We start from the raw sequence: 26,767 nt of genomic DNA on the forward strand, positions 1-26,767 counted from the left end.
AACTAGTTTGAAGTCCCAGCAACATAGCTCTTAGAGACATTTTGAGATAATTACCAAAAATGGTGATGATTTTTGGACAGTCTGGCTTCTTACTATGGAAGAGGCCAATGAATGGGCTTCAGGAATACCCACAAATTGTATACAAAATTTTGTTTGTGTTGTATGCACTTTATTCACAGCTTTTTTCAGATTCTCAAAGGAAATTTGAAACCTCACAATCCTCCAAAAAAATCACAGCGCCTGGGTGGCTCCGTTGGTTAAGCATCTGATTCTTGATTTCGGCTCAGATCATGATCTCAGCGTCCTGGGATTGTGCCCCACATCAGGCTCCTTGCTCAGTGGGGGGTCTGCTTGAGGATTCTCTCTCCCCCTTTCCCTCTGCTCCCCCCACGCACTGTCTCTCTCTCTAAAATAAATTTTTTTAAAAAAGATTTATTTATTTATTTGACAGAGAGAGACACAGCGAGAGAGGGAACACAAGCAGGGGGAGTGGGAGAGGGAGAAGCAGACTCCCCGCTGAGCAGGGAGCCCGATGTGGGGCTTCATCCCAGGACCCTGAGATCATGACCTGAGCTTAGGGCAGACGCTTAACCGACTGAGCCACCCAGGAGCCCCTATAATAAATCTTTAAGAAAAAAGAATCATTGTTCTAGATCCATAAGGAACTTTTTAGAAAATTTCTTTAATGCTTATATAGAATGCCAACTTCAAGGATTATTGGAGAAGTACTAGAGTCTTCCCTTTCTTTTTTTCAGGTCTTGTGGGGATGGTCTCTTTTTTCTTTATTTTGTTGTTATCTTGGAAATTGTCTTGGCAATTTGGACCAAAATCAGGGTTGATAATGCTTTAAGGCATATATCTTAACTACATGGTTGGCTTTTAAATTCTTACCTCCATAGGGATCTTTTTCAAGATCTCAGCTATTTCTGCAAGCTGTTGCATTCTTTTTTTTTTTTTAAAGATTTTATTTATTTGACAGAGAGAGACACAGTGAGAGAGGGAACACAAGCAGGGGGAGTGGGAGAGGGAGAAGCAGGCTTCCCGTGGAACAGAGAGCCTGATATGGGGCTCGATCCCAGGACCCTGGGATCATAACCTGAGCCGAAGGCAGACGCTTAACGACTGAGCCACCCAGGCGCCCCAGCTGTTGCATTCTTATATGAATTCCCATTGGGATTCCTTGTTTGCTTTTTTTAATCTCTGTCCAGATCCACAAGGCATCTTTGTTCTTCAAGGGCAGGAGTTCTGTGCACCTATATAGTACTACGTACATGCCACTTGAGTGATGAATGTGATTTGATGTTGTGAGGATTCAAGTGGGCCCCATGGTGTATGGTCAGCACTCCGGAGTCTGATATTGTGGGGATTCATGGGAAGATTCTGGAGAATAGAGAAATGATCACTTGTCTTCTTTTAGACCTACTGGGATGGTGATGCTCGCTTCTTGAAGGAAGGTATATCCGCTCTCATCAGTTTCCATGATCATTTGTTGGTGTGGAATGCCTTTCAGATTTGGACTTTAAGGTTTTTGCTGAGGATTATCAATTGATAGATAAACCCAAGTACCAGTGAGTATGCAGAGAAGTTTTGACTAGTTCTTACCACGAAAGTCTGCCTGATTCGACGTGATAAGACAGCTACATTGAGAGTAAGTAGAAACTGGTGCGTTGTGTACATGTTGGATTGGGTTTACATAATAGGAAACCTCTGGTATGGAAATAACCTAAACATTTCCTAGATCTGTAATTGTCCCACCACACAGAAATTGAGCTTTACTTTCTGGGGATTTCTCCCCAGATTTGGTCTCTTCCTAATGTTAGATATTAAGGTCTTATTTGTGGCATATATCACAGGTCCTAAAATTAGGACAGAAAGAGCAGTGTCTTAACAACATAGTCCCCATTATCCAGCAGCAGGCCTGGCCCACAGCATTCAGGGAAGGTCCGCATGGTTAAGTTAATTCAGCTCCTTGCTTCTGCTAACAGTTCCTCAGAAGTCTGCTTTATTGGACCAGTGTGTAATTCAAACCTGACTCATTTTTTTTCACCCCCTAAGTGGAAACAATTTTTCCTCATATATTGGAAGTAACCCTTCAAATTTGGATCATCCTGAAATATATAGCTTTAAATTTCCTTTCATGGTGGTAACAAAGGAAATTATTATGAATTCTGAAACTGATAGCTCTGTTTGAGGCAATCCGTGATAGCTATGGCTTCTTTTATAGGTTTAGTCTTTTTTTTTTTTTGAGGGAAATTGTAGACAAAGTTGGAAGCATAGTATATTTGCATTAATAGAGTAATACTATGAGGATTTCAGGTTACTGAAATCTACGGAGTGGAATGATTTGAAAGCTAGGATGTGGGAGCTAAAAGGGACCTCAAACCGCGTACTTATTTTATTTTTAAAATTTTTTAATTTAAATTCAATTAGCCAACATATAGTACATCATTAGTTTTTGATGTAGTGTTCAGTGATTCATTAGGTGCATATAACACCCAGTGCTCATCACATCACTTGCCCTCCTTAATGCCCATCACCCAGTTACCCCATTTCCCCCCCACCCCCACCTCCCCTTCAGCAACCCTCAGTTTGTTTCCTAGAGTCAAGACAAGAGTCTGTCATGGTTTGTCTCCCTCTCTGGTTTCTTCCCATTCAGTTTTCCCTCCCTTCCCCAATGGTCCTCCTCACTATTCCTAATGTTCCACATATGAGTGAAACCATGTGATAATTGTCTTTCTCTACTTGACTTACTTCCCTTAGCATAATACCATCCAGTTCCATCCACGTTGATGTAAATGGTAGGTATTCATCCTTTCTGATGGCTGAGTAATATTCCATTGTATATATGAACCACATCCTTTTTAGCCATTCATCTGTTGAAGGGCATCTCAGCTTCTTCCATGGTTTGGCTATTGTGGACATTGCTGCTATGAACATTGGGGTGCATGTGCCCCTTCTTTTCACTACATCTGTATCTTTGGGATAAATACCTAGTAGTGCAATTGCTGGGTTGTAGGGTAGCTCTATTTTTAACTTCTTGAGGAGCCTCCATCCTGTTTTCCGGAGTGGCTGCACCAGCTTTGTATTCCCATGTCCTTATTTTAGAGATGAGGAAACAAGTCCCAGGGTCACTCAGTTTAGCAGCAGAATCATAATGTGGCAATCAGACCTCTGTTTTTTCTTTTACCCTAAGTAGAGACATGTACCAATAGAATGCATGTCATCAGGAAGATAATAAATGAAAATACTTGAGTCTTTTAAGTCTTTCTGAAGATTTCTAATTTATGTAGGCTCTCTGCCAGGCCCTAGATTAGGACTGCATATTCTTCCCCTATTCATTGAGAGTTCCCATAGCACTTTGTTCCAGAGTAGAACTGAACCAAAGGGATCTTAGATTTCTCCTTGCTCACCCAGCCCAGCCCTTTGATGCGTTGTGATGCCAGGTGCTGTGCTAAACATGTTTCTCGTGAAGCCAGACTTAGGATGAGTATGGCCCTGCCTCTTATTAGGTTATTTCAGCTCTCTGTTTCAGTTTCTTAATCTATAAAATAATAACTACATTATAGAATTGTATTGAGGATGAAATGAGTCAATATACACAAAACATTTAGCGGAATGCCTGGCAACTAGTAAATGCTCAAAATACTAACTTGTAGGGCGCCTGGGTGGCTCAGTTGGTTAAGCGACTGCCTTCGGCTCAGGTCATGATCCTGGAGTCCCTGGATCGAGTCCCGCATCGGGCTCCCTGCTCAGCAGGGAGTCTGCTTCTCCCTCTGACCCTCCCCCTTCTCATGTACTCGCTCTCTCTCATTCTCTCTCTCAAATAAATAAATAAAATCTTTTAAAAAAAAAAAAAATACTAGTATTGCAAATAAATTGAGAGGTCAATTTTTCTTCTACATTTTCTCCTTATTTCTAGGCAAAAAGAAGACTGACATGTTTAGAATCTAGATTGTATGTGTTTATTTATGTCTATCTCTAAGTCCACCTGTGCTGGTTAAATGATATCATGGCCAGGTCATGCCCAGGCATCAAAAAGTTAACTTCATTTGCTCACTGTCCTACAAACAAATAGAACGTATGTGAATGATAGCCAGTACCACCCAGCAGTGAGGACCCTGATCTTCTACTATAACCCTCTTTAGCCTAAGATCCTTTAATGGTTCCTGTAGTCTTTGGGATACAAATCCGATTTAGCATAGGGATCTTGCCTCTGCTTTTCTCTTTGCAGTCCTTACAGCTTGTTACCCACCTGTGCTTTATTTTTCTATCATACTGAGTTATCTGATGTTCCTATGTTTTTTGATTGTCATAGTTTCCCAACTCTGGAACTTAGCACATTCTGTTTCTTTTACCTGGGGTGCCTATTAACCCTCCTCTTAGTTTCTCCACTGCAGGTGCGCGCACGTGCACACACGCACACACGCACACATAGAGGACAAGTGTCTTTTTCGCCTCCACAGTACCTGATATGCATTTATCAGAATATACGCCACATTGGTTTGCCAGTTTGTGTCTCCCTGCTGGACTGAGCTCCATGGGGTCAGAATCTGCTTTTTCTCTCTCGCGAGCAGCTAGCCCAATGCCGGGCTCAAAATCAGCATCCAAACAAGGAGTGACTGATGCAAAACAACCTTGGGTAAGTTGGCAGTTGAGCTAGGTTACAGTAGGTGTGTATTTGTACGAGATTTGACGAATGCGTCCCGCTAGCAGCTTCACGCTGGCAAGGTGGCCAAGCAGCTGAAACTGCCGGGTGCGTCAGAAACCGCAGCGGGCCTGAGACTGCCAGACTGCTCAGGGATCCTCAGCTGTGTCTGTACCAGTTCTCGGTCCAGAAAGCCAAGAGAGACGCCTACAACAGCTCTTTCTGTGAGACTTGGGGCCACAGTGTTGAGTTCAGTGGACGTGGCAAGGCAGGTGCAGTTTGTGCATCGGCTTCCTTCCCTGTGGAGCTGGGGGCCCAGCTGAGGCATGGGCCGGAGCCGTGATGGCAGAAAGACTGAAGGGGGGGTTGGAGGAAGGAGAGGGGGTTGTAAGGCAGCGATCAGAATCCTGACAGTGTAAAATGGGTGTTCTGGAATTGCACTGCCTGTGTGTGAATCTGTCTTGGCCACTCCTCTTCCTAGCCGGGTGACCTTGGACAACTTCCATAATTCCCTGAGCCTTAGTTTTCCCATCTGTAAACTGGAGGTCTAGTTTATCTACTGTAGACTAGGTCTAGAGAACCTGTGTCATGGGGTTTTAATGAAGCTGGAATAAAATAAATGCTCAATAAATGTTAGCTACTATAGTATTGTCTATTGACAGGTTGTGAAAAGGACAGCTTGTGAGAAGGTCCCTGAGCTCAGAGACCACGCCCATCTTATTATTCACTCTGTGTCTCCAGCACTTGGCACGTAAACACAGGCTGTGTAGCAGCTGGTTGTTGAATTACTAAACGAGGGTGGCCAGGGCAGAATTTTTTAGACATCTCTCAGTATTGTGGCTTTTCCTAGAATGTCTTTCAGATGAAGCCATTTCGATTGAACTTTGTGATGCCTGGGCTCTGAGTTTTCTCAGCATATTTTGTGCCACGTCGACTCTACTAAGGAAACAAGTATAAATCCTAGCATGAGTGGGTCTCCTGTGAGGAAGGGGCTGGTACCACGTCCACATTTGAATCCCCCAAGACAATGCCAGCAGTACATCAGAAAATGAAGTTTCTATCTGAACATTTATTCCACAGTCATAGAAACTGAAGATGGAAAAGACCTGAGAACATCTAGTCCATCCACGTGGTTGTACAAGAAAAGTGGCTGGAGCAAAACAGCCTATTCACTTCATGCTCACAAGACAGCATTTCAGTTCTTCCTGGACTGGAGCGATTGCACACACGTTAAAATGAAGACACAATGCAAACACTCTTTACAAACCTTAAGAAAATACCTCTAAGTACATTATTTTCATAAAATGATTGGGAACAAAACGAAAAAGAGTGAGGGACTCCTGGATTAGATGGGTGGCGTAGGTAGGTGAAGAAAGGAATAACTCAACAGTGCAGCTAGTGGAGTGGTTTTGATGACTAAAACACAAGTTCTTTCCATGACTGGTTGGATTTTCTGGTTTGCTTATCAAAAATGAGTTGGGAGGAGAGAGGCTCTAAAGTAGTTTCTTTCTTTCGCCTTCATTCTTTATCCATGCCAAGGAAGTGCTTATTAGCTCCAAGGCCCTATTAGATCCAACACCGAGAAGCCCACTGCCCCGATGTAGCCGGGTTTTACTTGGCAGTTGCTTCACTGACCACTTCCCTGGTCGGCACGGAAGCAGCTCCTGCAGAGGGTTTGTGCAACAGCAAGAACCATGAATGATGGAGTCACCTCCAGGCACGTTAAAGACCTCAACTGATTGTGTCCCTGTGGCTGCCTCACTTGGCTGTCCCATTTTTCCAACTCGTCTTTAATAGTTGGAGGGGTCCCCTTGCTGCTCCTCTACCTCGAGGCATCCGCACTCTGGGGCCCTCAGTATTATTTACATGAAGCACGTAGCCTATCTGTTCCTGCTCACCCACCATATTGTATTGTGTGCTTCCTGTGCCAGGAACTTCCCCTTGGAAAACGGGGTGGGGTCTGCGACACAGTCAGGTCGTCCGGCTGCCTAGCACCAGAGCTTGGAAAAGAACGGACCTTCCTCATCTCATGAAATAGGAGCCCGGACGAGGAGGCAAGGGAGCAATCCCTTACCTCTTTCTTCCTCACTAAAATACCATCCTCCGCCTGAAGACTTTGATCTTTGTGGTTTTTGAGCCTGAGGGGAGTTGAAAGGACAGGTGGAGCAGAACAGAAAGGAGGGTTTTCAAAGGACCCACCATTTCATGAACTCTTTTTATAAAACACAACACACTTTCACAGACTGCAAAACACTGTTCAGTTACTACCGATAACGACAACCACCGCTACTTGGGGCCGCTTCGTTCCACCACAAGCAGCTATGCGGTTCCTCTTCATCCAGAACACGGAGGCATTCCAAGCGATGCGGACGGCAGCAACCTGCTTTCAGCCCCTGCTGCTGCTGGCCAGCCCCTGGCCATCCCCTTCGTGGGTAGGCAGGGCCGTGCGGCTGCTACCGCCGCTCAGAACACCGCAGGAGAGAAGCTTAAGGTAAACCCCTTAAGCACACAATACAAAAATCCAAACTTACAAAACAGATACGTTAAGGGAGAATTAATTGCATTACAAAAGGATTCTTTACTTTACAAAAGAATTCACCTCTGGGTTCCTTTAAATAGCCAGCTTCTCAAGAACAGTCAGGAGGAGCTGAGTTAGAAAAGGGCCCGAGTCCATGAGGAGCATGGCTGGCTCGTCGTCGGGAGGTGCCCCGGCTCATCGGGCCGCGCAGAGCAGGACGGCAGGCGCTGCGGCGTCCTCGGCTCCTGCAGATGGCTGGGGGCGGCTACGAGGCAACGTCTTCCAAAGGCAGGTGCAAATCTACGTCGGGGCCTGGGGGAGAACACGGGAGGACAGGGCATTTCAAAGCAGGGCTGTCCTTTCTGTTTCCTGGGCTCCCCGTTTCCTCACTGTTTCATCTGCGAGGTGGATGAAGTCTAACTAGAAGCTTCTTACCTCCCTCATCAGTCTCTCTGTGCCTCCATCCACCCCAGGGTTTTCTCAGACAAAAACAACTAAAGTGTTATCTAATTACAGCGGAAGGTGTTGTCTCTCCCCGGGGACTGGGTAGCTCCTGGTGGAAACGCAGGGGAAATTTTGTGATTGCGGAGCCTTTCCAGTGCTGTGCAGCTGTTACAGAGCACGGTGCTTGGGACAGTGCTGTGAATTCGTGCTGGGCATCCCGACAGATGAGGCCGGGGCACAGTAAGTGAGAACCGAGCAAGTCTCGTCCCAAGTGGTGCCCAGGGGTGGGAGCGGCTGTATGGAAGGTGAATCAGCAGCTGTGTGCTACGATGTAAAAACCTCTCAAAAAGGCTCTTCTCCCCAGGCCGGGAGCAGCCATCCTTCTAGAACAGTGTTTCTCGAAGAGTAATTTTTGGATCACACGTGTCAGTCACCTGGGGGAGTTGGTTAACAGGTTTCTGAGCCAGACTCCCCACCTCACCCCATCTTCCGGGGAAAAAGGCTCTGTCGGTCAGCATTCTAATGGGTTCCTAGATGCCTCGCATCTACACTAGCACTGGGAACTGGTGTTCCATAGTTCCCCGTGACTTTTCCTTCCTGCACGCACGTCCACGCCACTGCACCCGGGACAGGGATGTCTGGGATCAGGAAGCCAGGTTACTGATAATCAGTTCCTTGGGGGCATCAGAGGGGGCCTGGGAGAGAACGGGAGTAGGTGTGGGGCTGGGAGACTCGCGTGCTAGTTACCTGTACAGAGCTGGACCGCACAGGGCACCATCCCATATGTTAAAGCTTGTGGTGTTTGCGGGGGGGGTCCGCTTTAGGAATTCCTAAAGCTAAGACGCAACTGCCGATTTGAGAGCGGGCTAGTGTGTGGTTTGCTGAGCCTTTCCACTTAACCCACAGAACCAGCTTGCATGCCCCGTGCGGGCAATAAGCAGGGGTAGTCCAGTTTCATCTAAGGCCATGTCCTTGCTTTGCTTTGCTTTCCTTTATAAAAGGCACACTCTGTGGTGGAGATGTGTAGTTAGAGTCGAAGTATTGTCGTATTCCTTCCTTAGCCAAATTGTTTTTCTGGCCCAGAGCTTTTGTTCTCAACATGGTGTACATTTTTAATGCCTCTTCTGCCTGTCTTATTCCCGCTCACCACATCCCTGTCCCCTTTCATAGTGGCACGTAAGCTGTTCCTACTAAATGCTGGTCAGGATGGTGTCGGAGACACGGGACCCTCTCAAAAACAGGGCTCCTGCTTGATCTGGTCCATCCTTGGTCTGCTGTGATGCTAATGAGTTCGCTTAATTGTTTGCATACCCACACCTCTGGCCCTTATCTGGCTCCCCGTTCAGAATGCAGGAACAAATCTAGTTGGGGGAGTTGTATCAAAAGCCACAACCCTGGATAATCCTGTTCTATGCAAAGATTAAAACCACATATGAGTAACATTTTATCTCTTGTTGGTGCGAGTGCAGAGAAAGGGCTAAAACCCAGAACTACTAGTATGGTACCCAATGAGGAGCTGGGGTTGCCTGGTCATTCATAGATCCTTTCCACGGAGTTTACTCCTAATTTACCATCACTGCTCTGAAAGACCCCTACCCTGGAGAGCTAGGGAGTCAGCTTGGGAAGAGCTGTGGCTGATTTTTAGGCTAGGATGGGCAGACTTGACCTCTAAGAGAGACCAAGACCTCCGCTTCCCCACACTTTTGGCAGTAGTTACAAAAGAGCATTACAAAGTGTCTCAAGGGCTCAGAGGAATGCTGGGAACTGGGAAGGGGAGCAGCATGGTCATCTAGGACTCACAAGTCCGGTTTGTCCTTTGATACTCTTCCAGCTCCGTTTTCCTGCTCACAGCCAGCTGCAGCTCCTGACGGATCACCTGAATCTGCTTCTCGAGCTCTGAGAGTTCCTGCATCACTGAGTTCCGAGCTCCATTTAGGGAGTCTGCCTTCCCGTTGGTGGTCAGCGAGGCAGGGAGCTCTCTTCTCCTTGGAGGGAGCGGGATGTCCTGGTGGGTCCGGATGCTCAGCTGGTTTTGTCCTCCCTCATCACTAAAGATGTATTTTCGTCGGTTATCCTGACTCAGATTGGAAGTATTCCACACAGTGAGCTGACGGGGTCCCACACTGGCCCTAGGAAACAAAGACATTTTAGATTTACCTTCCATTCTGCGGCTCTCAAAGTGCTGCTCCCCAGCTGTTGGCCATTTCAAACTGTGAATATGGAGCTGGACATGCATTCAGAAGACAGATTGCCACGGACAGACTGCCTGCTGGAGTGGCACAGGGACAAAAAGAGCCATTACAATGCTTTTCAACTGAAGTTCTTACCAAGTCTCAAGCTGCCCTGAAATTGGAATGGACGTATCATCTGGAGGGCTAATGGACCAGGGAGTGGCGTATTCTTTTTTGAAGAAGCCTGGATGTCTTCCCACTCCCATCCTGCCAGCGAGGCTCAGAGCACAGCACCGGCTCGAAACAGCCTCTAGCTACAAAGATGGCGCTTTAGTAAAAGCGAGAGCCTATTTGTCCACCTGTTGGGCTCTAAGCATAAGCCGGCCGGTAGAGACTATAAAACGGCTCATGCTCAGTCCCACAGGACTGCCCTGAAGTTTACTACTTGAGTTTGAGGAGAATAAAAACATACAAGCTGCAGGTTTCAGCAAAAAGTTTTCCATTATAGGGATGATTTTATGTGGGTCGAGAATGACAGCTCAGGTCTGAAGCTTTAAAAGAAACCCCAAGAAAGCCTCAAATTCTTGCTGGAATAATGAAAGTCAATAGAAACAGATTCACAGTCCTCTTTCAGGCTTGCGTCAAACCACCTGCCACCATGTCAGGGAGACGGCTGTAGAGAGCAAGACTTACTGCCGGGTGGGCACAAGAGGAGGGGATTTGGTGCCTGAAAGGAACTCTGACAGATGTAATGAGGAGAGTTTCTTGCTACAAGAACAGACTAGAGCCCCAAGCAGCATAGCTGCGGATTTCTTCTAGCCTTGTTGGAGGAGGAGGAGGGTTATGACCGCTTTTGCAATCCACCACAGGGCAAACCTACATAGAAACACTCTATTAAGTCCTTGTGTTTCTGTTCCCATCCATGTCACTGAATCAAGACTTTATTTCTGGACTCTTTCTTTCCGGGGAAGGGGAGGGACAGAGGGAGGGCTAATAAAGTTTCTTTCTCCTTTCCACCCATGTCCCTCAGTAATGTGACTTTGCAGCTCACCTCTATCAAGGAGGATTCAAGGGAAGAAAGTCTGGCTTTCCCTCCCCCTGGAATTTAGTCTGGTTTCCTGACTTGTTTTGGCCAAACTAGCAGAAATGGCAGGTGGCCGTTCCACGCCTAAACTTTGAAGAAGCCTCGTGCAGGTCCCCTGAGGGTCTCTCTCAGAACCCTGCTGCTGCAATGTGAATGAGTCCACACTAGTCTGCTGATGGTAACAGTGTGGAGAGAGTCCCCAGTCTTCCCAGTGGACCCAGCTGAGGCCATAGACCAGCCAGCCCTTAGCTGCTTTCCTCTCCCCCACAAGCTGGCTGCAGACATATAAGCAAATCCAGCCAAGATCAGCCAAGTCCGGCCCAGACCAGCAAATCGCACAGCGGACCCACAGATTGCTAACTTGCTGTTGTTTAAAATAACTAAGTTACTGAGATAATTTTCTCACACAGCAAAAACTAAGATACATGCCCCAAGCCATTAAAACACACATTCCAAACTCCCCTGCAGTTCCTTTACATTTCTCATAGTTTAAGTGGCATATAATGAGCAGGTGGCAACACAGTTTAGCTTTCATGTGTCCTGGGCTTAGTAAGAGTCTACAATGAACCCACTTACAGCTCTGCTGGCTTTAAACCTGGGTCAGGGGGGGCGGTTACAATTTTACTTTGAGCTGTACAGTTCCCTGTAAGTTTTCCTCCAAATCCCTTCCAATTGAGTTTGAAAAATTTCAAGACAATCTTGTTTGTGTGTGTTACACCATTTATAATTTTTGTATATCTTGGGGCAAGGGAAAATGGGGGTGTATTGGAAACCCAGTGGGGTGAAGTATAGACCAAAACTTACATGAAATCCCAGGTTGAATAAATCGAAGACTATGCATAGTGTCTTGCAATATCTACTTTTTCCCTCTGCTTTAAATAGAAAAGGAGTAACGTCTACTTTTGTATCATGGCCCAGAACTTCTTTATGCCTTTCCTCAAATCCACATGTTAAGAATTTGTTCATCTATCTTTTTTTTTAGCTCAAAGAAATCTTTATTCTCCAGCAGGTGCACACACATCCACCATCCCTGGTCCTCAGGGCCACACTCATCTGCATTCACCCACTTATCTATTGTTTTATTCATTCTATAAATATGGAGCATGCTGGAGGAATGCCGAATTGTAGCAGACATAGGCATTTGCATAGATACTCTTCCAAAAAAACGGGGAAAGAGTTTCAACCCAGCAGACCTAACTGCAGTACCATAGAATGATTCAGAGGGAGCACCTGGGAGGAGGGCATCTGCACAGTTTCCTGGCACCCAGGCAACCACAAAATCAGATTAAGTAGAGCTAACCGATCTGGTTTTCTGCAGAGCTTTGTACACATATCTGGGAATAGAATACAGAAGCAGAAGCAGAAGCTGGATTCCATGACAGACTCAAGTTGCTAGCATAACAAGTGTCCCAGTAATCGACATGTGGCTCTGGGCCACCTGTGAATAGAATATGACAGATACTGATGTCAGATCTGGTGTCTAATTGGAGGCCTCTTCAGTGTCTCGTTCTGTTTTCTATCGAACCTTCCTCAGCCTTAGTGTGTAAGATGACCAGTAGGTGAACTGCGTCTGGCACTAAAAATGAGCAAAATGAGCTTCCACATATCAATTCTGTAACCTCGGAATTCAATGCTCCACTACGGCCTTCAGAAGAGACATGACAGCTGTGGGGCCTCACTCACTGCATTTGAAAGGTCACAGCTGGGTGCTGGGCTGCAGGGAGGTGGCACAGGAAGTGTGGGCCCAGCATAAGCCAGGAGGGCAGGTTCTGCCTTAGCTCCTTCTCAAAATAAGGGGCTCCAGAAGGGAATCTGCCAAGAAAAGTGGACATAATGAGTGAAAGACACATTTGGTTCTCAGCGGAGGTGAGAGAGATGTGACTAGGAACCACATCACAGTTGGAAATGGGATCACTGGGCTTCCTGTTTCTATTACGGATGGTAAACACATGCTTTGTCATGAGACACTGTCTTCACCACTATGTCTTCTTGCGTTCCTCTGGTTAAAAATTTGTGTTAAAAAATGATTATAGACAAAATAGACGTAACATGACATAGAACAGCTGTGACCTGATTAGTCTCCAGCTTGTCGCCGACAGGGCTGCAACACGATGCAGGAATACCACAGCCTGAGAGGGCAGGAGGTGCTCACTGACTGGAAAGAGAGGCTTCCAGAGAGAATGGAAATGATGCTGACAAGCTAGATGCAAACTGGGGACAGGGGTCCAGCAGCAGTCCCAGAGGAGGTATAAACAATGAAAAAGAATGATGCTTTTCACCCCTTTTTCCCTTTTCCTCTATCATGAGTGAGAAGTGTGAGTGGCAGATTTCAAAATTACCCAGAAAGCCAAGCTTTGAGCTGAAGATCTGCCACCGGTGAGAGTTGCTCCTGAACAGAGGCCTCTGGGCACCAGAAAGGAGGAGGGCCGCCCCAGGGAGCAGGCTGCCAAGGCCAGCCAGGAGCCAGACGGAACGCTGCCGGCATCTTTAGCCACCACAGTCACCCACGGGCTGCATGCGGGGAAGGGGTCCTCCAGGCATTTAATGCTTGGTACTCCCTATCACTGGGAGGCTTTTCTGGCGAGTTTGTAGTAAGAATGCCAGGAAATAGATGAAGCAGAACACGTCCGCTGCATATTTCAAATATTCCTAGGAGTGCTGGAAAGGAGTGGGGAACAGACACATGTCAGAAAGGCAAAACGGCACGAAGCGAACGGCCTGCAGGACTCGTGAATTCAGGCTTGCGTGTACTCTGTGCACGGTAATGAGAGCTAAAGTGGCTTTGTTTCCGGGCCTTTCCATGTATTGTCTTGTTTAATCCTTACAGCATCTCTAGGAAGTGGGTACTGTTTTTATCTCAATTTCACAAACGAGGACATGGAGGCACAGCGAGTTCAGAGAAATACCTTGCTACGCCCCATGTAGGGCAAGGGTCCGTGACAGGTTAGGGTCTGGACGCGTGACTCCAGAGACCACAGCTGCACCCTTCACCAGGACGTACCCGGCCTATCCTGCATTTCCCTGTCCATATAGGTACAGACATGTTTTTTCTTCTTTGTTCTATTTCTGTTTGAAACCACATATATTTGCACTGCTTGTGTTACCAACAACTTGGTCCCGGTTTGATCTGAATTATTTATACATAATTTCCCCTTTGAGCAGGGAGTCCCAGTTACATCTCTCCACTTTTATCTTCACAAACATTAAAGACACCTGGCGCTGGCCTCTTCTTACCTCCTTTCCACACGTTTAGTCTTGAAACGCTGCTGCTTTTCCTCTACAAACGATGTGTTTAGTGCTCTATGTAATCTCTGGCAGAAAGAACAGATTCACACATACAGATCATTAGAAACACACAGTCTGGGGACCAAGTACCACCTGAGTTTAATAATGTATCTCACTGTTACAAATCTGGGCCTCCAGCAAATTTCCAGGGATGCCCGAAAACAGATCAACCTTCAGCCCTAAATCTCAAGAGAACCAAATTTTAATTCTAACCTCTTATTCTATCTAGAGGGGGGAAAAAAGTAATTCCAAGGAAGCTTTAGATATGCTCTGGGTCGTAAAAAGGTATGTGATATAAAGAAGAATCGTCACAACTAGTGTGTGGCAAAGGACCTTGCAGAATTGCTAAAGGTGAGTCAAAAACGTCTTTGCAGCCAAAACCAAGAAGGGAAGAAGCCGGAGAATTCCGCTAGTCACGTGAGCACCCGACGGAGGCCACCTGTCTGCGGAGCTCCCCTGAGGAGACCAGCTCCTTTCCAGGACGAAGCAGGAAGAGCAGGGTCCCATGTGACCGAATCAAGGACAGTGACCTAACTAGTAAAAAAGGGTCGCTGTCACCGACGAGCGGGGCGGCCTCACGGCCCGGCGCGCGGCCACCGCGGCGGCAGGAGGGAGCGGCCGGCTGGGCGATCAGGCTGGCGCCGGGCGCCCCCACCTCCCGGGGGGCAGATGCCACGGCCGCCACAGCCCCTTCTGCTCTCGGCGGGCTCTCGGCGGCCCCTGCCGTCAGGCCGAGCGGTGCGAGGGGGCGTGCGGCTCGGCCTGGCGGTCTCCGGTCCCGGGGCCGCAGCGCGCCCGCGTCCAGGCACAGAACGCCCATCCTGCGCGGCTCGGCCTGCGCACCGGCCGGCTCCCCCCTCGGGGCCCCTGAAAATGCGGACGGAACAGGGGCCGCTGGGTTCATCGGCAGGCAAGTAGGGGCTTCAAGCTCATTGAATGAGCTTCCGTTTTGGCTAGGAGAGAGTCTGTAGGAAGAAACTCGCACACCGTCTCCGCAGGTTGTCACTACTAAGGGAAACCAGGTGAAAGACAACTCCCATCGCTTCCGTGTGAGCAACAGCGGAGGGCTGGAAGCAGGGCGGGGGCGTCACGGGACAGGCTGATCTAAGGGGAAAGTGCGTTAATGGGATAGAGGGAGCTCCATCGTCTACACGGAGTTGTCTACGCCACCGCGGTTCTCCTGGGAACCTGGCACCTGTGTGACGTGGGGCTCCGCACTCCGCCGGGCATCCGTGGCAGTCCGGACGGTTCACACTGGAGCAGGCCGCCCGCGCACTCACCTGGCTGGTGTGGAGCCAGTACTGCAGCCTGGATTTGCTCTTGATCCGCGGCAGCAGCAGCCTGTACACCATGTGCTCCCCGACGGCTGTCAAGATGGACAGACCAAAGCCGATGCACAGCAGCACAAAGAGTCCAGAGAAGTGTTTGATGCCCATTTGCAAAGTCTGTGGCAGAACAGGGAAGGAAAGGCCGTGAATGCGAGGCTCCGCCTGGCCCCACGCTTGTTTTTAGATGCAGATACTTTTTTTTCCCCTGGACCGCAGGAGAGCTGGAAGCTACCCCTCCCCAGCCCTCCCCGGGGGCTTGGCAGGCTTCACTGGATTGCGTTGTGAGAGGGGCCCAGCCGGGGCGGACGGCCGCCGCGCAGCACGCTTCCTGGGGAGCCGCGCACGTACAGTCCTCTTGCATGAAGGGTCCCGGGGTCTGGACCGCCCTACTGGCTCTAGAGGGAGACTGAGAGATAGAGACCAAGGGTTGAAACAATTTAACATCCCGAAGCACTGACTAGTTATCAAGGAAAGAACCTTTCTCCGGGACACAGAATGAGTAGGTTTAAGGGGAAGGGATGACGAGTTTCAATAATTTCGACATTTAGATCTGGCAGGAACATGGAGATCATCTACTTCAGTGTTCTCATTTTACAGATGAGGAACCTGGGACCAGGGAAGTGAAGTAAATTCAGGCAGGTCACAAAATTAGACAGCCAGAGAGGAGGAAAAAAAAAGGGGGGGGGGGACCTAATATTTATTGATTGCTTATCTTTTTGCACTGAGATAGGTATAAAAACCACAACTTACAGTTGAAGAAACTAAAGTCCGTGCAGCTTTTAAGTGACCAAGCTGGTCCATAAGCCCATGTTTGTTTAGCTGTGAAGCCTGGGCTCTTTCTGCTGTACAACAAAACAGCAGCTGGGGCACCTGGGTGGCTCAGTCAGCTAAGTGCATGACTCCTGATTTCGGCTCAGGTCATGATCTCAGGGTGGTGAGAGTGAGTCCCACATCAGGCTCTGCACTGGGCGTGGAGTCTGCGTGGGGATTCTCTCTCTCCCTCTCCCCATCCCTCCCCTCCTCCCCCCCAAAAAAGCCAGCAGCAGTTACAGCAACTATAGTTACAACAACTGTATGTGGCAGGTACTTTACTATGTGATTTACATATGAGATCTAAGAGAATCCTTACGAGTTCTCTATGAAATGGGTATTATTCAGTCACGGACATCAATGACAAGAGTCAATCCTGCAGAAAGAAAGACTTTGGACACACTACTTCAGGCACTCTTTGAGGTACCACGGGATGAAGATAGGAGGGTTGTGTCCCTGCCTTTAATCAACCTGAGTCTAGGGATGGAGCAAACATTCATATGCCATGATACAGACACTGATCCGTGTCGTCTCAGTTTTGTGGAGAAGTTGGTTCATAAGAGAGGTAGAATGTGGAGGCTTGGGTGGGAAAGTAAGCACTCTGAAGGTTGTGGAAACAGAGGGAAAGAAGTGATGTCTGGCACAGTGATGTGGGGGCTGTGAAGCAGACCATGGTGGCTGAGGGGCAGGTCTGGTGCAGGAGGCATGCACCGTGAGGGAGAAACAGGGCCATACTAAGCAAGCCCTTGGATACCAGTGCTAAGGAGCCTGACGTCATCCCTCTGCTCGGGGTTTTTGGTCATCATCAGTAATTATTTAGCACTTAATATGTGGAAGGCATAGCTCTGAGCACTTTATCACTGTAGCAACTTGCTTACTACTCATAACAACCTATGAGGTAGGTACTGTCATCACTTCCATTTTATAGGTGAGGAAACTTAGGAACAAAATAGCTTAGCAACTTGTCCAAGGTCACACAGCTAGCAAAGGTTAGAGCTGGTGTACAAACCCAGGGAGTCTGGCTCCAGAGCCTATACTCTTAACCACCCTGCCTTGACTGACGTCAGTGTCTCCCCATTCTCCTGCAGGGCTTCTTTCATTCTCCCCACCCGAGTCCTGAAGAAACAGCTAGCCAGACGTGGTTCAGGCACGGATCCATCTCCCGGTTATGCCAGGACGTCCACCTGGGGGCAGCGTTCAGAGGCAGAACTTGGGGATTTCGACTCCAGTGGAGTCTGGGCCATGAAATCTCTTTTCCCCCATGACGGTACCCCCAGCAGTGGCTCCGTATCAGTGACGGCTGCTCGGATCCCTGGAGAACTAATGACTGGAGGTGAGCAGGGACATAGAGCATGGCCTGGTCTAGGCAACTGAGCACAAGGCAGGACAATAGGCCGATCACCTGAGAATGAGGCAGAAGCCCAGCGCTAGGGAATAAGGAATGCTGGTCTAGGAAAGGCAAGAGGTGTATCGGGCCCCGAGAGCTACGCAAGTACTAGGGCTTCTCCTAGGACAAGTGGTGACCAACTGTGTAACACTGACCTCCAGAAAGCAGATTACAAATATGTCTGAAAATAGCCCTTGGGCTGGACCTGTCGTAATGTGTACAGGATAAGGCTATTATATAAGGATTTAATGAGTTATTACTGCTATGGATGAAGGAAAAAATGGGGGAATTCATTTTTGACTTAACATCATCAAACAATCAGCAAAACAATAGACCGGCACCGCTTTCTTGTACGGTGCTGCCAAGATGAGGGAGAAAGATGTAACTTACAATGAAACATCTTGCCTTTTAAACACATGGCTTCCCCTTCCGTTTTTTTGTGCATGACAATAACTAATCTAATTTTCCTCTCCTTACCTCAATAACAAATAGGCTGGATTCAGTTTATTTTAGATTTTATTCATTTATTTATTTGACAGAGAGAGAGAGAGCGTGCGCACAAGCATGAGCAGGGGGAGGGGTAGAGGGGAGAGGGAGAATCTTGAGCAGACTCTGAGCTGAGCCTGACGTGGGGCTTGATCTCACGACCCTGAGATCATGACCTGAGCTGAAACCAAGGGTTGGACACTTAACCAACTGAGCCACCCAGGCGCCCCCTCTTTTTTTTATTTAAATTTCTGTTGTTTACACCCACATACTAATAGATTAATAGATATAGTTACTGTTTCTTTTAAATTGGGCATCTAATATGTGTGCCAGGCATCATTACGCATATTATGATCTTTTAACAACCCTTTAAGTATTATTATCCCCATTTCACATTCAAGGAAACTGACTCTCATAGAGATTAGCCACCTTCCCCAAGATCTTACAAGCTAATAAATGGGGGAGCCAGGCTGTGGATCCAGGACTGTCTGATGCTAAAGCCTGCACTGCCTTTCAAGTGAATCCCATTTATAGGTACTCCTTGCCACCTGGATCCCGGGATCAAGACCTGAGGCGAAGGTAGACGCTTAACTGACTGAGTCACCCAGGTGCCCCATGTGTCTAGGAGTGTTTTAGTGATATTTAAAGAAACTCGTTGGGATTTTTAGATGAGGTGGGAATGCTTTGGTGGTTTCTTTTCTCCCCCATTCAAAACAATGGAAAGGACTTCTACCATCTGGAAATTCACTAGCTAATGTATTTCCAGGAACGGACGAGATTCAGATAAAGGGAGATGCCTGTTCTGGCAAATGTTCTGAGCGGTCTCTGCCCAGATCATGAGCGCTCCCAGTGACACATAGAGGCCAAGACCACCAATTTCGTTGCTGCCTAAACTGTGCTTTGCATCTTGCTCAGATGTGGACATTTGAAACATCTGACAGCTGGTGAGATAACTAATTCTGAAACCTCCAGCAAGAAATGCAGTTCGAGTATTTCATGCATCATGCCTTAGATGTTACTGAGTCCGAAGAGCTAAGCCTCCCCAGCCCCCAGTGCACATCTCTCCACACACCCCAACTACACACTTTCTCTGGTCCTCGAAGGAGTTGGCTATACTTGTTTTCAATTCCTCTGTCCCCATTCACTTTTGGTCTATAACCTAGACAACTCCTGTCAAAGCCATCACAAAGACCTCCACATTGCCATGTCCAACAGTCATTTTTCACCTTGTATTCATGTATCAGGTTGGATACATAATCAGGAGGATTATTCATCCTCTTTGATATATTTTCTTCACTGTTTCTGGGATACCTCTCTCTTTGTTCTACTTCAGTCTTGTTTACTGTTTCCTCATCTTTCCGATCATAAATATTGGCATGCCTTTGATTCTTTAGCACTTTCTTATCCAGACTCATGGCTTTAAATCCTACCTATCTGCCAATGACTTCTAAATTTATATCTTCCCCAACTCCCTATTCAGTCTCTCTACCTGGATATCTAACAGACATCCCAAACTTAACACACTAAAATAAACTAATTTTCCCCACTGAAAACTGCTCTTCACATAGTCTTTCTCTTCAGAGAATCTCTGTCCTTGCTGTTGCTCAGGCCAAAAACCTTAGTCATCTTTAACTGCTCTCTTTCTTTAGCATCCCACACATAGTGTGTCTGCAAATATGGTGGACCCCACCTTCAAAGTATACCCAGAATCTGATGACTTCCCACCACCTCCACCAACTACTCTGGTCTATGCCACCATCATCGCTCACCTAGACTATTGAAATAGCCTTCTCTTTGGTTCCCTGACCCCCTCAGTCTGTCTTCTGCACAGCATCCAGCTTGGCTCCCTCAACATATCATGTCATTCAATGCCCGGCAATGGTTTTCCGTCTCATCTAGAGTAAACCTATGGCCTACATGACCTTCCACGATTTAGTCCCACACTTCCTAACTTCACTCTGCTCAGCTACTTGGGCTTCCCCTTGCTCCTTTAAGTCTATGGAGCAGCTGAGGGTCTTCATTTTCTGTTCTCTCTGCCTGTAACTCTTCTGTCAGCCATCAATACTGTTCCTTCCCCTCATTTTCTGCAAGTCTCTACTCAAATGTCATTTATCGGTAAAGTCTACCCTAAGCATGCGGTTAAAAAGGCAAAACCTGTCCCCCTCCCCTTCCTTTCCTGGACACAATCTATGCCCCTTACTCTGTTTTATTTTTCTCCTGACATAATATATATGAGTGTATTGCCTATTTCCCTTCTCACATAGAATGTAAGCTCCAAGAGGCCAGGGGTTTTGCCATTTTGTTCAGAGTGGACCTTGATTGCCTAGAACAGTGCCAGCATTTACTAGGTGTTCAATTAATATTTTTGAATGAATGGATGAAAGCATATGAAAGCTAGAATCTTTTTTGTATAATGTAAATGTATACAGATTTCCCCCCCAAACACTTTTGTATATCTCAGGAGAGTTTTAGAATAATTCTGTGAGGGAGAAAAGACAGAGACGGATATTCTCAGTTGATAGATGAGAAAACAGAGAGAGCTCGGAAAACCTGCCATCCTGACGTCATAATGCCAGCGTTCATCACTCTGGGGACTTAACTGGGGGGAAATATATTTACAATTAATAAAATAAACAGTTAGAGATTGAATGCCCTAATTTCAGCTGGCTTGTGTTGGGTGTGTACTGTGTTGATTTTATTTGCTTAGGACCCTTTCCTTGGGGAACCGCCCTCTCCCCCTTCATATGTTTTGGTGTGTCTACCAATCACAGACTCCCGGTTCTTTGGTCCCCTGAGGCCAAGCATGTGACCCAAGGTAAGTCAATTTGCATTTGAGGCAGAGACATTGTCACTGAAAGTGGTTGAGTCTGAGTCATTTCCAATGCTAGTGCCTCACAGACACGGTGCCCCGTTTCCTGCCACTACCGTCCCTGGAGTCCTGTGGTTCCTGAGACATCATCAGTCATTCTCCTCCTTACTTCAGAACATTGAGCTCCCCACTATTCTTTTGATAATCCCCCTTTTTCTTGCTTAAATTCATCTGTTGCTTGCAACCAAAGAACCTGACCTGATTGACTGCTTGAAGGACTAAGCTCCTCTAGCTCCGAGGTGTAAATAGAACCTATCTTGAGATAGACTTTATTTCTCAGGCAGAACACCAAAGTGAATGCATGAGTCTGTTCTAGGAAATTTTCTCTGACACAGTGAGGCTTTGCCTTTCTTTGCATGCCTCCAAAAGCTTGGTGTATAGCAGGTGCTCAATAAATGCCTATTATTAAATAAAGTATATATCTGACAAGAAACTTAGTTACAATTAATCTCAAGATTTCCAGTACCTATTAAAGTAGGCTTCCCCCAGAGCAAAATAACTACAAGAACCAGAGGAAATCATTTTATATTTTAGTGATCTGGTGCATTGAACTTTGCATTATCTCCTGTCTGTAAAGCCCAATCCTGGTGTTCAAACTAATTTTCTTCTTCTTTAGTAAGAACAGGTGTAGGGGAGGAATAATGATTTTAGTGAGAGGTAAAGAAAAGAAAGGCTATGGAGCTTCTGAAATATGGATGACTCCTGGATACTTGGAAGCAGGATGCGTAGGAAGCAAATGCTGTTTCTATTTATACACTTTTTTTCCCACCCACTATTTTGTCCAGAGGAGCAGCAGCTCCAGCAATCTGGCAGATTCATTGTTGTGTCCATACATATGACCCTTTGTGGGAGTGGGACAGAAGATGGAGACCTGCATGAGGTGTGGGCTCCGAGGCACCAAGGACAGCTCCCAGGGGATAGCGTTTGCCTGGCTGGACAGTAGGGTAAGGGAGTAAGGGGTAATCATTTGGGATTTCTAAAAAAATTAACAATAATCATGAAAAGGGAGAAAGAGGATGTTCACTCAGAGGATCTGGAATTTCCTCATCAATGAAGGCAGACTGAAAAATCACATTTAATAAAAGAAACAAACAGGGAGATGATTTGCAAAATCCAGCAGGACAACAACGCATAAGCGAAGTTAACAGTGCTCACACATTTGGATGAGCAAAATAATCTAGATGGACAGCAGCTGGTGTCTGTGGGAATGTCCCATCACTTCCCAGGCCCTGGGGCTGGGGCACCTCTGTCTTCTTTAATCTGGAATCTGCTTCATGGCTCCATCAACACGGCACTGCCCATGCTGCTGAGGAAGGGCTGCCTCTCTGTTCCTTGCGTTCCCCAAACCCCTGCTCCTTCTAGGCTTCGGGAACCATTTTTTAGCCTTGAACCTGGTGCTCAATTTGCTACATCAGTTCCATTGTGTGGTCTTTCAGAAATCTTATTTATTTTTAAAGCAACTCAGAAAAATATTTCTAAAACTTAGACATGATTAATCATAATCCTTTTCTTACACAAATACTCTCTTTTTTAAAAAAAATCTTATTTTTAATTGTCTTCACCCAATGTGGGGCTCAAACTCACAACCCTGAGATCAAGAGTCATAGGCTTTAACCGACTGAGCCAGCCAGGTGTCCCTACAAAATACTTTGTTCTTCCATTTTTCTCTCCTGAACTGCATATGAACCATATGCATATGTATTTTCCAGAGTTATGTTAACATAGCATATAACAACTATGCTTTTTAAAAAACCATTATTTTCTAAAAATGTGTGCATTTATACGGTGACTTTATTAATTTTGATGGCTTTATATTATCGCCTATTACTTACCATAATTGACCTAACTAATCTCAAACTGTCAGGTGTTTAATTTTCTTTAATATTATTTATTATTTATATGTGATAAATATTGCTGGAACAAAAAATCTTTTGTGTACAGCATTTAAAAAATTGGTTTTGATTCCCTGAGATATATATATGCCGTGGGTGGGATTAACAGGTCAGATGATGTAACTGTTTTGATGCCTCGTAATGTACGGTGAGCTTTCACCAAGTGTGAACGCTGTTCCTGGTGTTACCCCAATGCACAGAGTGCTCCCATCCTTGCAAGCCTGTTTTACACGTAATCACTTTTCTGGTTTTTTTTATTTTTTTAAAAGATTTTATTTATTTGACAGAAAGAGACACAGTGAGAGAGGGAAAACAAGCAGGGGGAGTGGGAGAGGGAGAAGCAGGCTCCCTGCTCAGCAGGGAACCCGATGTGGGGCTCGATCCCAGGACCCTGGGGTCATGACCTGAGCCGAAGGCAGATGCTTAGCGACTGAGCCACCCAGGAGCCCCACTTCCCTGGTTTTAAACATTTTGATTTGTATTTACTTAGTGAGGCTATTTTTTGATGTTTGTTTTTCCCATCTCCTTTTGTATGAATCATATATTTACATCCTTTACCAATTATGCATTTCAGACAAGGTGAGGCTTTTTATTGAAAAAAAAAAAAAGCTATTAACCTCTTTCCTACATGCAATTTCTGTTTCTCTAATTTTAAGCTTTACTGTTAGCTTTTGTTAGATTTTATTATGTGGAAATTTGAAATTTTATATGGCTGTATTTGTTTTGACTATGGTAAACCTGTGTATTGTTTCAGCTGTTAGAAAATATCCGTTGTTGGGATAAGTGTTTTATGACCAGTTGCTTTATTTTTGAAAAATAATGAACATTTTAGGCATCTTGAGTGTTTGTACTAAAGAGTGGAGCACGTTATTTTCTCTTCGTTGAGCCTTTCCATTTTAGCCGCATGCTTCAGAGGTACCTTAGCCAATAAAAGGGCACTCTCATCTTGGGGTAGCATGCACTCCTTTATGCTCATTTTGATTTTGATTTAAGATCTTCAGATTTTAAAAATATTGGCAAATAAAAAAATTGTGAGCACAAACATCATGTAAAACTAACAACAACAAAAAATGTACTGGTGGGTCAGAGCAAGCCTATGAGCTGTCAGACTGTATCTTTTGATGTACACAGCTGTCATGCAGCTAGTGTCCCTTCAGTGTTGTGGTTTTTCACTGTGAATCAGCTAATGCCTTTAAAGCGGACACATGATTTGCTGCTATTCGCACAGTCACCAGCCTTGGGGATAGCTACGGTAGCCAATATGAAAGGAGGGGGGTCCAGTTCTGATTCTCAGTCTAGTGGCCTATTACGGCGCCACCTTGTCTTTAAGAACACCCAAGCCTTTCCCTTTTCAAGGCAAGCAAAACAGGTAAAACACAGTAGCCAGATCAATGACCTCCTACATGCTAACAAAGGGAATCAACAGCATGAGTGAAGAACAGAGTTTGTAACTAAACCAAAAAAAAATTTCCTGAGAGGTTTTTCCCTGAGAATGCCTCTAAAGCATGATAGACTTAGAGGATAAACCAACAGTGCTGCAGCCATATTTTCTCCTATGTTTAAAAAAAAAAAAAGAAGTGTCTAGTGGTTTGGGGTTGCAACATAGAGAGCAGATACAATCCATTAATATAGGGTTCATAACAACATACTGTTACTGATCTCTACAGCCTACAACTGTATTGGTTGCTGTTATCAGTTTAATCTAAATACCGTCACTTATTTTTCAAAATGAGATGAAGGTGGAAGATGACTCAAGACTGCCTTGCTTAACTTTTTTTTTTTTTTCAATATGTAAAACCAAAGAGGTGAGAGGTGGGGGCTGCTTGCTCCCTGACACGTAATTCATCCCTTTTCTGAAAACTGAGGTTTGATTTGATTATATTAATAAAACCATCAGAAATATTTTGAAGCAGGTAAATATAGGAACCATAAAAATAAGAGGTAATGCAGTGAGCTCAGCATCTGGGGTCAGAAAGCCTGGTTCAGGGGCACCTGGGTGACTCAGTCAGTTAAGCGTCTGGCTGTTGGTTTCAGCTCCAGTAGTGATCTCATGGGTAGTGGGATCAAGCCCCACAGGCTCTGCACTTGGTGGGCGGGGGGGAATCTGCTTGAAGATTCTCTCCCTCTGCCCCTCCCCACACTGGGTGCACACTCTCTCTCAAATGAGTAAATCTTAAGAAAAAAAGAAGAAGCCTGGTTCAAGTTCTTGCTTTGCCACTTACCAGCTGGGAGATCTTAGAGAAGATTCTAGATATCTCTATAGCATCATGTATTAAACTGAATGATGTCACCTACTTCACAGTGTTATTACGATTAAATGCTATAACAACTTCAACAGAATCTGGAACAGTGGTTCAATTAAGTGTTAACTACCATTATCACCCAAGGAGTTGTACAGAACTACATTTGTTGGCAACCAGCAACTAACAGAAAAGTCAGAGCATTCTAACTTGGAAGTAAATGTGATCTTTCTTCCCAAATATCCATACAGTCAGATCTTTCCAGTTGCTGAAACTGTAAACAGGCTCTCAGTTCAAGGTCATTGCCATAAAGCTCTGGGTAACTATGTTAAGTAGATTGATCGAGCAATTAACTTATTTCCAGCCATTCCAGAAGCTGAGATATTTTTCCTCCTCTTGTTGAATTTAAACATGAAATCCAACATGTTTCAAACCCTTGGTCGTAATTTTTAAATTTCCATATTTTAATGTGTACATTGCAGGGTATACAAAAAATGTCTCTGGGAGGCCTTCTCGGCTAGCACTACACATGCTCGCTTTCCTCATGCACAGTTTCCTCCACAAAGTCAAATAGGTTGGGCTAGAATGAGAGTCTTTTATTTATTTTTCAAAAGATTTTTAAAGATTTATTTGTCAGAGAGAGAGACAGAGGGAGAGAGCACAAGCCGGGGGAACAGGAGGCTCCCCGCTGAGCAAGGAGCCTGATGCGGGACTTGATCCCAGGACTCCAGGATCCCAGGTTCATGAGCCGAAGGCAGATGCTTAACCGACTGATCCACCCAGGCTGCCCAAGAGTCTTTCTTTTAAACTTTCTCTAGTCAAGAAGTCTATTGTTCCCTCTGCAAATGAGGGGGTGGGGAGAACTATGACATTGTTTCTTTTCTGGATTAGGCTTACACAAACATCCAGTTAATTTTAGAGTGGTGTAGCTAAGTACTAAGAAAGGGTTCAAAAGGAAAAATTAAGCGTCCTGTTTCCCTTATGTATCTTGATCTAATAGAAGTGGAGTAAGGGGGAAGGGAAGGGAATTAGAATGAACCCACTGTGCCCTAGGCACTTGTCTTACTATTTTTTAGTAGGCTGTACACCCAACATGGGGCTCAAACTCACAACCCGGAGATCAAGAGTTGCATGCTCTGCCAACCAAGCAAGCCAGCCAGCCAATGTTGTATATTTTTGAATCCTCAAAATAACCGTACAATGGATCCTTGTTTTAATTAGGAGAACTGATACTGCGAGGTTAAGTAACTCGCTCATGTTCACACAGCTAATAAATGACTCCTAAGAACCCAGTTGTAAATTGGAGCTGGAGTGTGTAAAGACACACTCCAAACCCAGGTGTGTCTGAATCTTTCAACGATGTTATCCTGCAATAGGGCTATGACTCATATCACTACAGGGTTGGGACCATTTATTATTAATACATTTTTTAGAACTGCACAGGATTTAAAGGGACAGAGATTCCTATTTTTTTTTTGTGGTTCCTTAATAATCTACTAAATAAAAAGTATGGCGGGGAGCCTTGGTAGATGGGTGCCCTGACAGTAATTAAATGTGTGGACTTATTTTTCCTACTTTTGTTTTTTTAAGACTAGCGACTGGCTTTTT

The 26,767-nt window shown here is 45.8% G+C and overlaps 1 protein-coding gene across 4 annotated transcripts in view; it reads right to left on the reverse strand.

Annotated features, from left to right (window-relative positions):
• Window positions 1-5,694: 5,694 nt before the first annotated feature.
• GRIN3A (glutamate ionotropic receptor NMDA type subunit 3A) overlaps window positions 5,695-26,767 on the reverse strand; it is a 148,687-nt gene continuing 127,614 nt past the window's right edge. Inside the window, exons 7-11 of one of the 4 annotated variants that reach the window (XM_036065886.2) lie at window positions 15,428-15,592; window positions 14,097-14,173; window positions 12,546-12,674; window positions 9,408-9,736; window positions 5,695-7,475 (exon numbers count right to left, since the gene is read on the reverse strand). In XM_036065886.2, the coding sequence (XP_035921779.2) occupies window positions 7,429-7,475; window positions 9,408-9,736; window positions 12,546-12,674; window positions 14,097-14,173; window positions 15,428-15,592 (747 nt within the window). In that variant the 3' untranslated portion in view covers window positions 5,695-7,428. Of the gene's footprint in view, window positions 9,737-12,545; window positions 12,675-14,096; window positions 14,174-15,427; window positions 15,593-26,767 lie in introns of all 4 variants that reach the window. The other 3 variants (XM_036065887.2, XM_036065888.2, XM_078061531.1) reach the window with 3 other exon arrangements.

The sequence above is a fragment of the Halichoerus grypus genome, chromosome 14 (genome assembly GCF_964656455.1).
Source record: "Halichoerus grypus chromosome 14, mHalGry1.hap1.1, whole genome shotgun sequence".
In the NCBI taxonomy this organism is placed as follows: domain Eukaryota; kingdom Metazoa; phylum Chordata; class Mammalia; order Carnivora; family Phocidae; genus Halichoerus; species Halichoerus grypus.